Source organism: Gadus macrocephalus, chromosome 23 (assembly GCF_031168955.1).
Source record: "Gadus macrocephalus chromosome 23, ASM3116895v1".
Taxonomy (NCBI): domain Eukaryota; kingdom Metazoa; phylum Chordata; class Actinopteri; order Gadiformes; family Gadidae; genus Gadus; species Gadus macrocephalus.
Genome location: NC_082404.1, coordinates 8,941,719 through 8,954,863, shown reverse-complemented (window position 1 = coordinate 8,954,863; position 13,145 = coordinate 8,941,719). Strand labels below are relative to the sequence as shown.

At 49.3% G+C, this 13,145-nt stretch overlaps 1 protein-coding gene across 1 annotated transcript; it reads left to right on the top strand.

Moving 5' to 3' along the window:
• Positions 1–77: 77 nt before the first annotated feature.
• emilin2b (elastin microfibril interfacer 2b) lies at positions 78–11,539 on the top strand. The gene is made up of 9 exons (XM_060045630.1): positions 78–632; positions 822–947; positions 1,820–1,974; positions 2,336–4,177; positions 8,955–9,203; positions 9,462–9,515; positions 9,996–10,046; positions 10,790–10,906; positions 11,081–11,539. The coding sequence occupies exons 1-9, from the start codon at positions 475–477 to the stop codon at positions 11,416–11,418; spliced, it is 3,090 nt and encodes a 1,029-aa protein (XP_059901613.1). The 5' UTR covers positions 78–474; the 3' UTR covers positions 11,419–11,539.
• Positions 11,540–13,145: the final 1,606 nt, after the last annotated feature.

Here is a 13,145-nt window from a genome sequence, read left to right as displayed (position 1 = left end):
AGGGGAAACCATTTCCATCTTCACTTAAGAGAGGAATACAGATTTATACACAGGCAATCTAAAAGCCCTTTCTCTACATAAACCATCATCACAAAAAAATCCACTAAACGGCATCATTTTGGCTCTGTAACGAACGAGCATTCAGTATTTGACCGAATACACAATAAAAAGACTTCAGCAGCCCCAGCCAGCTCTGGTGTTTAGATGTAGAATGAACGTCTAAAATAATGGCTTGTGTTGTGGAGTAGGGAGAGGAGCCGTGGGGGGGAGGTGACTCCTATCAGGGGTTTGGTTTCCGATGGAAAACGGAAAAAGGCATCTTGTCAGTCTGGTAGTGAGGCCCCGACGTCACAGCACAGAGACTCTGGTCCGGGGTTGTTTCTATACTGGAAACTGAACGCAAAGCCACGGGCACGAGCGAGGACCTTATTCTACTTTCTCTGTTAGATAATAACCAATCGATTTTAGGCAACGATGAATCATCTCACTCGTTCACCTGGGTTCATTAAATATCTCCCTATTTACTTCGGCCTATTCATCATTACTTTCTCAGTTATTTGCGCAACGCCGTTTCAGTACAACATGTTTCAAGGGAGCGCTTATTCTGGAGGGGAGCCTCGACAGAGAAACAAGTGAGTTGTTCTACTTATTATGTTACCATGTGTAGGTCCTATTGTACGTCTTTTAATATTGAAAGTGTTAGTGCCATTTGAAATTGGCGGAAAAAAAAAAAAGTTGCGCGACAGAACGATCCTTGACAGGACTGCAAAATTAGACCGGGAGTTCTACTCATCAACTTCCAACTGACCTTATCTCTACAGAAACTGGTGCGCTCATGTCGTGCACAAGAACGTGAGCGGTGCGGTGCTGAGTGGGACGGAGGTGTTCGTCCAGCCGGAGCACAGGCCGTGCCCGGGGAGGTACCCGGACTGCGCTCAACAGCAAGGGTACATTTCCGTTCAATTAAGCTGTACCCTTCCGTTGACTTTTCTTCTCATCCGAGACAACAATTTCCTTTTGTTAATCTGTTTCAGGTTGTCTTGTTAGTGAGAGAATTGATTCCTCACTTATTATTTACTTGGGCTTAGAAGTTGGCACTTCGGCGTGGGTGGAAATTTGGGTTTGGTTCATTGCTGTTCTACATTTTAGGGATCAATTCAGTCTCAAGATTGTAGTTGGATTTGGAATGATAAACGGTTTTCAGTTTCCATCATTGGCAATTTGGACACATCCTGCAGATCAAACCATCGCTGCGTTAAAATAATAATACATTTAAATTTTTAATTCACTTTTCATCAACTTAATGACATTTTTAGGCCTTTTTTAATAGAATCCACAGTCTGTGGGGCCCTTAGATGGTGAGGGAGAGCATTCCACAGACTTCGTGCAGCTGAGCAGAAGGCGCGTTATGCGATGGCTCGGGACACTCTCAGGAGAGTCATCCCATCCTATATTAAGAATCCTAGACATAAATCACACAATATTTTAGCCAACCCTTCTTGCGGTCATTTTTGATTTCCCGACGAGAGAAAATAGATCCACTGTCAATCGAATGACTTAATGATGGTGACTAGTCCAAATTTGGCGAGATGGAAGATTTGAAACTTTATATCTGTAGTAAAGCCTCTTCATATTACTTAATATTAACAGGCAAAGTCGGACGAATAAGTTCTTTAACATCTGACCAAATCTTCATGATCTATTCCTACATTAATAAATGAATGAATTACATGTACCACGTGGATATTTTACATTGTGTGCATTGTACGTTGTAACTATACACTGTATTGACCATCACACGATTTGATGTGACGTTCAGCCAGCGGAGACACTTCCGGCCGACCTACAAGATCGGCTACAGGCAGCTGACAGAGCTGGAGTGGAGGTGTTGTCCAGGTTACCAGGGTTATGACTGCAGCGAGCCGAAGGGTGGATCTCCACGGCAACCCCCGGCCGCCCCATACCGAGCCCCCGGTAACAGATCCTATCATGTTATGCATTCTTTTTTTTTTATCTTTTATCTTACCGTGTACTGCTGTTCAGTCGTTTATGCACAGTGATGGTTTACAAATACATGTCATGAAGGAGCAGGTAGGTGTAAGAGGGCATCTTGTTCAAGGACTGTGGACACTGGGGTTCGAACCCCATATAACAAACCTTGGAAAAAAAACATTAAAAAATGTCGAAACATTTTTCAAATATATCCTAAATAATTTGATGATATCAAATCAGACTCAACTTATTGTGTTTTCACTATAGTACAACAGCATGCCGTTGATATCCAGAAGTGCAGAATCAAAGTGCACAAGTCATCCATGTCCTCTCCTGTCCCCAGCGGACCGGGACCAGCCTCGGGTGGGGGGGCAGCAGCCCCACTCTTGGGGGTGGCAGGCTGAGCCCCAGAGGGGTCGGGGGGCCCAGGACAGCCCCTCCACGCTGCAGCGCATGGAGGAGGACATCCAGCGTCTGTCCCAGATGGTGCTGGACATGCAGGCGGCCATGACGGACATGAGCTCGGGTCTGCGTCTGGGCCTCCAGGAGGACGCCAGCAAGATGCTGGTGACGCTGCTCCACGAGCGGCGCCCACCGAGTGGCGCCCGGGGCGGGGACACCGAGATGTTCCAGCTGCAGGGGCTCTCCCTGGAGCACGACCCGTCGCACGAGGACGAGGTGCTGGGCAGGATCAACCAGGTGGTGGACACGCTGGAGACCAAGAGCAACGCCCTGGACGAGCTCCAGGGGCGGGTGGACCACCACGACGGGCAGCTTCGTCTGCTGATGGAGGTCTCGCAGGGCTCCCCGGCCACTCCCCCCTTATCCTCTTCGTCCTCTTCATCCTCTTCGTCTTCTTCGTGTTGCGTGGGCGGAGACACGACCCTGCGAGCCTACGTGGACGAGAAGCTCGGAGCTCTGAGGGATGAGCTGATGGAGGGCATGGAGATAAAGATGTCCGACCTGAAGAACTCCTGCGACTATAAGATGATGTCGGTCCAGCGGGAGTCGGAGGCACAGGAGGACAACGACCTCAGCCTGGCCGAGCTCATGGACTCCAAGGAGTCGGACCTCCGCAAAGAGATCCTGGACGTCAGAACCAAGTTGGAAGTGTTGGAGAGCAAAAAGGTTGTCGTAGGTGTTTCTGTTCCAGACATCCACGCTTCTGAGGCTGTCCTGGCCCGGTTGGGAAACGTTGAGCTCCGTCTGAACCTGTCCGAGGAGAACATGGAGGCTCAGAGCCTCTTAGGGGAGCAGAAGCTTGGAAAACAAGCGGACCAGGGATGTGAAGATCTGAGGAGAACTTTGGAGGACAAGATAACTTTTGTGGAGGACAGAATCTCCTCTCTCGAGGAGAAGGAAGACGAACGTCTTAACTCCCAGTCTGGGATTGCAGAAGCACAAGGTCTCGTTGCTCTTCAGAGCGAGATGAACTCTCAAAGAAACTCCGTCAACATATTGGAGGGGAGACTGGACACCATAGACAGGTTGTATTCAAAAGAGTGCAACAAGTGCAAACCAACGTTTGTAGCGAACACTGAACGAGAACAAGACCAAACTCTGAGCTCCAGGAATGAGGTTGACCCCTCCCAAAATAGTGTCAACGGCCAATCGGCTTCCAAGGAGCAAGGGATTCTGAGACGTCTGTCCAATGACAGCCGGAGCAGCCTTGAGGACCCCTGGAGGGAACTGGGTTTCCTGCAAGCCCGGCTGGAGAGGTTGGAGGGCTCCATGTCAAATGTGGACAGCTCTGTTCTTCAACACTCCCAGGAGCTCCAGGACCTCAACGCCACCTGCACCCAGGCCAGCAGAGCACCAGCCAAGGACCAGCTGGAGATCTGGGCCAGGCTGGAAGAGCTCCGCAAGGAGGTGAGGACCAAGGCCGATGACTGCCAGGTCCAAACCCGAGACGTGGGCCGGGAGGTAGCCGGTGTGGAAGAGCGCATTGGGAGTCTACAGAAGGTGTGCGACAAGCTGGACCCGATGTCTGGCTACCTGCAGGAGATCGAGGAGGCTCTGAACAAAAACGTGAGCGGCTTGTGGACGAGTGTCAGCCAGCTGAACGGGACCCTGAGAGCTCAGGGCCGGGGCATCGCCCAGCTTAGAGGAACCCTTCAGGACCTCCAGGACCAGGCGTCTGGTGGGTCCGAAGACCTCCTCACAGGCGGTACCCGGGTTACCACAGGTAAACATCCACATTGTTATTAAACACCACCCTTTAACACCTTCATTCATCAGAGCAGCAGCTCACCTATAACGCATTTCACCGATCAGAAAAAGGTTCTAGGGCTCCGGGTTCAGAAAATACTAGTTCTGCCTTCACAAGATGGGTAGAGCGAAAATCTGGCAGGACAGTAGTCAAGATGAATACTTTTTTAGTCATTTAGAAGAACAGTGAATTCAGCTATACATTTGATTAAGGACCAAGTAGGGCATGTTTTCCAAACCCAGAATGTTAACAACTAGCCTGTCTTGAGATGATGTGCAATACTGAGGTAGTTGACTGAAAATCTTTGGATGGACCTAAGCTTTCTGAATAGGAAGTTCCATCCCTGTTCGCACCATGAGAACATGCTTACACTATATGATGTCGGTCGGGTAAGTAAGCCAGCCAAATATAACACAGATGGGACTCTTCTACTGCTACTCATATACCAACATTTAAGATTTATGTCCACTACGCCCAAACGTGATTCATCCCCGCTACCAAATCACCCGGTGAAATGTTTCCCTTGTGATTCAGCACTTCAACGTTCAGTGGTTTAAAACCAATTATATTTCTTCATCATATAAAGTTATGATCGGTTTTTCACAGTAATAAATTCAACGTTATAGATGTTATAGATGAACAAAACGTAGAAGTTATGATTGTTGGTAACGGTAGGTGTAAGCAGAGTAAACCATTCCGGATGTCACGTTATTGAAAAACAATGTCGGCCTACAACTGGAGAGATGACAGAGCTGAGGCCAACAACTGCATCGTCACGGAGGGCTTTGTTTCTGCGAGCCGTCGCAAACCATAAATGGTGTCATCGCGGCCCTTGTGCAGAATTCATACCGCTCTTTGTTACGGGTCGCTCTGAAAGGCTGTAGCTCCGCATGGAGAGCAAGGGAACTGTTTGGGCTAAACGCCAAACTTAAATACCCTTGCCTTGGGTAGACTGTCAGCACACTTAAGGAACTATGCATCCAGCGACTATGTATAATGCCCGCTCATGTTTGGCTTTAGCTTTGTGCATTGGTCTTAGCGGCGTGTATTAGCGGTTGCGTCGTGTTTAGCATCGACAGCGTGTATTAGCGTTAGCGTGAGAGCGAGCTGGATCTCTTTGCAGCAATGCCCTGGCTCCCGGTAGGCGGGCCTGATGAAACACACATGCTGCTAGTTTTAATAAGCGACCTGATGCTGTTGAGCAATGTGTTGGCTCCCCCCCCCTGTTTCCCCTGCTTGGCTGTCGGTACGATGCTGGCTCGTCTCTCTCAGCATGAGCACACACACAAATTGCTCGGTGGGGGTCAGTGTTAAGTTGTGGGTTGCGTGTGTGTTTCCGTGTCGCTGGTGAGTTGCGTCGCCTGGGAGATGGCGGTTGCACGGGTACTGTACTGCAGCCCACCCCCCTCCCCCCCAAAACAAGCTACACACCCATGGTGAGTGGAAAGGTTTCCACCCCCTGGTCGGTCGGGGTTAGTCACTCTGCTGTCACCGGGAGATGAGTCACCGGTCATCCCCAAAGGACAGAGTTACTCATTCCTTTTTATTATTTTCTTTTATTATTTTTTTATCCTTTTTATTGTGGCCAATCTCATCACTGCCCTATTTAGAACTGATCCAATAGCCTATTTTTACTACAGAATGTACTTTCCGTTACAGAGCACTCCGTTACGGCTTCTGATATCGACCAACAGCTGCTCATCTTGTATCCTCTGCTGACCAACTCTGTTTCCATTGTCTCTGCTTATCTACTCTTGAGTTGAAAATCTTCCTGGGGGGGGAAGGCAGGGATGAGATGAGGGGCCACGGGTTACTGATGGGGTCTCCCACATGGCTGCTCCACAGCTTTCCTGGTGTGACATCATCTGCTGCCTCATCCAATCTGTTTCCTCCGCCGTTGTCATAGTGACCCCTGCTGTGGTGGTTCCAAGGGTTCTTGAGGTCTGATGACTCGTATTCTCCAACCCTGCCAGCTGGAATAGGCTCCCAGTATCATCTAGCCCATCTGGGGTTCCCTCGGTGGAAACCAGCCAAGACTTAATGCATCCCCATTATTCCGATGAGTTCCTAAAATACAACCAATTTTCTTTCTTCCTGCCAGAGTAGCAACCTCTCCCTCTGGTGGGACATCACTATTACATTATATTTACCATCGTCATGGAGCATATGCCTTCATCCAAATGGACTGACTGACTGTTCAAGTGAGTTCAGAATACAGGCCATTAAGGAGCAGGTAGGGGCTAAATAGTACAGACAGGCCATTAAGGAGCGGGTAGGCAGATTATTAAGGAGCAGGTAGGGGTTAAACAGTACAGAGACAGGTCATTAAGGAGCCGGTAGGGGTTAGACAGTACAGAGACAGGTCATTAAGGAGCAGGTAGGGGTTAGGGCATTTTGTTCAAGGATGCCTACAGGACGACTGAGGATAATGGGGTTTCAAAAAGGACCTTCAGAAGGGAGTAAAACACCCTAACCACTAAACTAGACTACCTTCCTACCAAGCCCATGATAATCCCTCTGCTGGTCCTAAAGCTTGTCCCACTGCAATCAAACCTTCACATCCCCTGAGATCTGAGAGCTTCATCACCCAGCTCTGGGCGAGGGAGGGAGGGGAGGGACGGACCCTTGGGGAGATCAGAGAGGGTCCTGGGACGTGTCGGGACCTGATCCAAACCCATGAGATGACCGCTCCAGCACAACTCAAGCTGTGGTCTAGGGTCTCGCCTTCAGAAACTCTGACGAGCCCGGATGTTTAGCTCACGATTGGCTGGTCCAAACCAATGCGATGATGTCTCCAGCAACACCCAACCTGTGGTCTACGGTCTCGCCTGCAGAAACTCTGAAGGCGTCTATGTTTTGGTACTTGAGGTTGAAAATGACTGGTTTAAACATTTTGATGTTGAGTTTAGTTTAAGCCAGTTACGTTTTGTTTAGTTCATTTCTTGTTTGTTTAGTTTGTTATGTTTGGTGAGCTAGTTCAGTGTAGCGGGCGCAGAACTGGTTTGGAACAAGCAACTTGGAATGTTTTATTGCACTCTGCGTTAATCATCAGACACACACACACACACACACACACACACACACACACACACACACACACACACACACACACACACACACACATCCAACACACACAAATATACACTCCAAACACACACATATGTAAGTGAAGCCAAATGATTTCCTTGTTTACTGCTACAGTGCCCTCGGCTCTGGACGGCTTTCAATTACTTTGATCAAAGCCCCGTCTGCACAAAATACCTTGGCTACACACAAACACAGACACACACACACACACACACACACACACACACACACACACACACACACACACACACACACACACACACACACACACACACACACACACACACACAAACACATGTGGACCCTCCCTGTGTGGTTAACGGTCCCTAAACTGCTGTCCACTGTTAGAGCTAATGGGCCGCCTACCGCAGGGTTCATAGGAGCTAGCTGGGAGGCAGGTCGGGGTAGGAGGCTTTAGAGGGGTGGGTTTATAGGGGCTGGGTGGTGGTAGGGTGGGCCGGACGGATTGGGTGGTTATAGAGGCTGGGTGGGGCTATGGGGGTTAGATGGCCGGTGTATCTTGGTATGCTGCTCACTTTAACAGGCAGTGTTTCCTTGTTCAGCATCAGAGGAAAGATAAGGTCATGTTTGTTGTCCCGAGGGGAGAAGTGGTTTTGGATAGACATCGGCTTTAGACAATGTTCTGCCTTCAGACAGTAAAACAACAAAATGCACAACAGTTATTTATGACTATTGCAATTAATAACATTGATGGTTATCAGTTTGTGTGTGTGTGTGTGTGTGTGTGTGTGTGTGTGTGTGTGTGTGTGTGTGTGTGTGTGTGTGTGTGTGTGTGTGTGTGTGTGTGTGTGTGTGTGTGTGTGTGTGTTTTTGGTCTTGGTCTATATTGCTTTATTTAAGACTCTTGAGGCCTGGGGGGAAGCTGGCCCCCTGGCTCCTGATAAGATTTTACGATTCGGATTGGTCAGCTGTCCTTCACAGGAATGTATGGCTACAGGGGACAACCACTGTGTGTGTGTGTGTGTGTGTGTGTGTGTGTGTGTGTGTGTGTGTGTGTGTGTGTGTGTGTGTGTGTGTGTGTGTGTGTGTGTGTGTGTGTGTGTGTGTGTGTGTGTGTGTGTGTGTGTGTGTGTGATTTGAAGGACAATCACAACAATAATAGACAATTACATTTAGAATAATAGTCTAAGAAGAGAGCAAAACCTCCGATGATGTTGAAGGTAGTACTAGATATGCGGTGGTAGAGAACTAGAGGTTGGTCCTAGATATGTGGCGGTGGATATAAACTAGAAGTCAGTTCTAGATATGTGGTGTAGAACTGGACAATGCTTCTCATTGCTGGGTTTGAACCCTGGGAACAGTGCGCCGGTCTCTGATGTCCTGAGGGCTGTAGAGAGAGGGAGGGACCAGAGGATCATTCTGGAGCTAATTGGAGATGATCAGTAGGCCGCCATGATTAGAAGGTAGGAGGAGGTGGAGGAGGAGGTGGAGGAGGAGGTGGAGGAGGTTTCCCTCGGAAGGTTCCCAGGGGACTTCTCCTAACCCTCTCGTTAGAGCAGTCACAAACAGGTGAGGAGAGAGGCGAGGGGGGCGGCTACATCATTATATTTTATCATTATATTATTATCTGTGACAGGTCATTTATAGAAATGGACTGAGTGAATATTTCCCTCAGAAGTTAAATAAAACTCCTCTTCTCTTTCAGGTGGAGGGGCGGGTGTTGGGGTTAGGCCCACTCTCGCCCCCACCCCCTCCAAAGACTCCGCCCCTCCTAAGGTCAGGGGCGTGGCAGTAGGGGGCGTGGCTATGGGTGGCATGGAGAAGGAGAGCGTGGCCGGGCCCCGGGTGGTTGAAACGGGCCAGGCAGGACCCCCAGGGACCAAGGTGGCCTCCCGGCCCGTCCTGGGGGCCAACGGCAGCATGGCCACCGTGCACGGATACGCCGGAGCCCCTGGTGAGACGTGCACGGACACACACACACACACACACACACACACACACACACACACACACACACACACACACACACACACACACACACACACACACACACACACACACACACACACACACACACGGAAACACACACACACACACATGGACAAGCACCCATACCATAATCTACACTTTGTGTCCACAGGGTTATTTACTGTCATTTTTCTGTTCTATTACGTCCTTATTTCTTACTTTGTTCCTACTCATCACACCACAGCATCCCCGTCCGAAGCCAGTGTCTCGGTTAAGATTGACATGCCCCCCCGGCCAGGTGAGACCCCCAGAGATCTCTAAAAACACCCGCTCTGTTAAATTCCTTCTCCCTCTACCGATGCATGCAAAGATACATGAACATCTCTCTGTCGCTGCAGATTATCAACTTGTTCTCTCTCGCTACAAATGTATGAACGTGTTGTCTCTCTCTACAGATGTATCCAAGTGTATTCTCTCTCTCTACATATGTATAAATATGTTCTCTCTCGCTACAGATGTATAAACATGCGCTCTCTCTCTCTTTCTCTCTCTCTCTCTCTGTCTGTCTCTCTCTCTCTGTCTGTCTCTCTCTCTCTCTCTCTCTGTCTCTCTCTCTTTCTCTTTCTCTTTCTCTTTCTCTCTCTCTCTCTGTCTGTCTGTCTGTCTGTCTGTCTGTCTGTCTGTCTGTCTGTCTGTCTGTCTGTCTGTCTGTCTGTCTGTCTGTCTGTCTGTCTGTCTCTGTCTCTGTCTCTGTCTCTGTCTCTGTCTCTGTCTACAGATACATACATGAGTCATACAGTACGCTTCCTGGAACCTGCTGGCTCTTCAGGTTGGATTTCCCTGATTCATATATTGTATCACTGATTGATATGTGCTGTGTTAGATTGGCAGGTTGTTATTCCTGGGGGAGGTGTAAATGAACAGTACAGTCTCTTTAGGATTTACAGGTTGCTCTCTTTGTGATCAATAGGTTCATTAGCAGTGTGACCTCTTTGGGATTAACAGGTTATTTACCAGAAGCATAATCTGTGATTAACAGGTGTAATCCCTGGGGTTAACAAATCTTTTGTATTAGGACATTTAACAGGTATAATGTATGTAGGATTAACAGGTTAATTAACAGGTTATCTATTTGATTAATGTGATAACATGTACGGGATTTATAGGTTAACTATCATGCTAAATTGAGTGGGATTGACAGGCAAATTAAAATGTAATCTCTGTGGGATAGGTAGGTTAGTTAACAGGTCATGGGAGTGATGTTAAAGATTTAATTACCAGCTCGTCCGTTTGGGAATTACAGGTTAATCAACCCGTTTTTTTTGTGAGACTAACAGGTTATTTAACAGATAATCTAAGTGAGATTAACAGGTTATTTAACAGGTGATCTGAGTGAGATTAACAGGTTATTTAACAGGTGATCTGAGTGAGGTTAACAGGTTATTTAACAGATTATCTGAGTGAGATTAACAGGTTAATAAACAGTGGATCTGAGTGACATTTACAGGTTATTTAACAGGTGATCTGTTTGAGATTAACAGGTTAATTAACAGGTAATCTGTGGGTTTCCAGGGGTGAAGGTGTGTTTCTCAGCAGGGTTTAGCCTCCCCTCCTTCCCCGGGGAGGTTGGGATCATCCGCTTCAACAAGGTCTTGGTCAACGACGGAGGACACTATAACCCCCTTAAAGGTATCTCCCGTTTAGCGTCACAACGACACACTAACATTAAATCATTGGACTTTCGTTCCATCTGAGCCTTCATCTACCTCGGCCTTTGAGACTGCTACAGATTGAAACTGATTGAATCTGACTGTGAGGTAAACCTATGGGTAACACCTCACTCTGCCCCTCCCCCTCTTCAAGGTGTGTTTACGGCACCGCTGGACGGCCGCTACCAGCTGAGTGGCGTGCTGACCGCCCAGCGAGGGGCGACCGTGGAGGCGGTGCTCTCTGTGGCCAATCGCAGCATCCAGAAGCTTTACACGGCGGGATCTCCTTCGGGGGCCACGGTGGAGGGGCCCCGGGGCCCGTGTGAGTGTGGGGGCGCCGTGGCGACCCTGAACCTGGTGCTCAGCCTGAAGCGTGGAGACCAGGTGGGGCTGGTGATGACCGCGGGGAAGCTCGCCGTCTCAGCCTCGTCGGAATTCCTGTCCACGTTCAGCGCCGTGCTTCTCTACCCCTCCCCCGCCAACCTCAGATAACCCCGCCCCCATGCCCTCAGATAACCCCGCCCCCATGCCCTCAGATAACCCCACCCCCATGCCCTCAGATAACCCCGCCCCATGCCCTCAGATAACCCCGCCCCCATGCCCTCAGATAACCCCGCCCCCATGCCCTCAGATAACCCTGCCCCCATGCCCTCAGATAACCCCTCCCCCATGCCCTCAGATAACCCCGCCCCCATGCCCTCAGATAACCCCGCCCCCATGCCCTCAGATAACCCCGCCCCATGCCCTCAGATAACCCCGCCCATCCTCAGATAACCCCGCCCCATGCCCTCAGATAACCCCGCCCATCCTCAGATAACCCCGCCCCCATGCCCTCAGATAACTCCGCCCATCCTCAGATAACCCCTCCCCATACCCTCAGATAACCCCGCCCATCCTCAGATAACCCCACCCCCATACCCTCAGATAACCCCGCCCATCCTCAGATAACCCCGCCCATCCTCAGATAACCCCACCCCCATGCCCTCAGATAACCCCGCCCCATACCCTCAGATAACCCCGCCCATCCTCAGATAACCCCTCCCCATACCCTCAAATAACCCCGCCCCCATGCCCTCAGATAACCCCGCCCCCATGCCCTCAGATAACCCCGCCCCCATGCCCTCAGATAACCCCGCCCCATGCCCTCAGATAACCCCGCCCATCCTCAGATAACCCCTCCCCATACCCTCAAATAACCCCGCCCCCATGCCCTCAGATAACCCCGCCCCCATGCCCTCAGATAACCCCGCCCCATGCCCTCAGATAACCCCGCCCATCCTCAGATAACCCCTCCCCATACCCTCAAATAACCCCGCCCCCATGCCCTCAGATAACCCCACCCCCATGCCCTCAGATAACCCCGCCCATCCTCAGATAACCCCACCCCCATGCCCTCAGATAACCCCGCCCCATGCCCTCAGATAACCCCGCCCCATACCCTCAGATAGCCCCTCCCCATACCCTCAGATAGCCCCTCCCCATACCCTCAGATAGCCCCTCCCCATACCCTCAGATAGCCCCTCCCCATACCCTCAGATAAGCCCGCCCCCCTATTCACAAATAAACCCTTCCCTCAGACAGCTCTGCTCACTGCTTCAGATAGTGCCTAAATAATAGACTCTGACAAACAAAAACTCTTTAAAGGAATGAGAGGTGATGATGGTGACTTGGGAAGATATATGGAAAAATATGATTTTAATTTAGCAGTTTGTTTTTTGCAATAATTGTTTTATTGTTTACTCTTTGCTTTGTTTATAGGTCCCAATGTATAATTATTTGTTTTTATTCAGGCGTTGTAATTTTGCCTTTTGTATTCATTAAAGGTGCAACGTTTAAGATAATTTGTTTAAAACATATAAAACTGCTAAAAATGAACTACTATCAACAGAATTTGTAGAAAAAGTGTCAAAGAAGTATATGTATTGTGTTGGAGAGATTTTAACTTAAGTTAGAAAATAGCCCAACTTGCGCCGGCAGGGACGCGGGAAGTCAGTCCGAGGGGGGGGTGCTGGGAGAGAGTCTGTATAATGACGTCATAATAAATGCTGCGCAACATCCATTGTTTACAGAGACGAGATGACGGGTGACGTCACATTCAGGGCTCCGCTCTGATAAACACTCTACTGGTATGTAAAAAGAGTTCTGCCAACTAATGTGTAACAAATGTGGAAATTAGAGTCAACTCGGCTGATACTGTGCTGAATTTCACACACTAACAA

Coding starts and splice junctions, on each gene's coding strand:
- emilin2b (XM_060045630.1), top strand. CDS start 475: ATGAATCATCTCACTCGTTCACCTGGGTTCATTAAATATCTCCCTATT. Junction 9,516..9,995: donor TGACATGCCCCCCCGGCCAG/GTGAGACCCCCA, acceptor CTCTGTCTACAG/ATACATACATGAGTCATACA. Junction 10,047..10,789: donor GGAACCTGCTGGCTCTTCAG/GTTGGATTTCCC, acceptor GTGGGTTTCCAG/GGGTGAAGGTGTGTTTCTCA.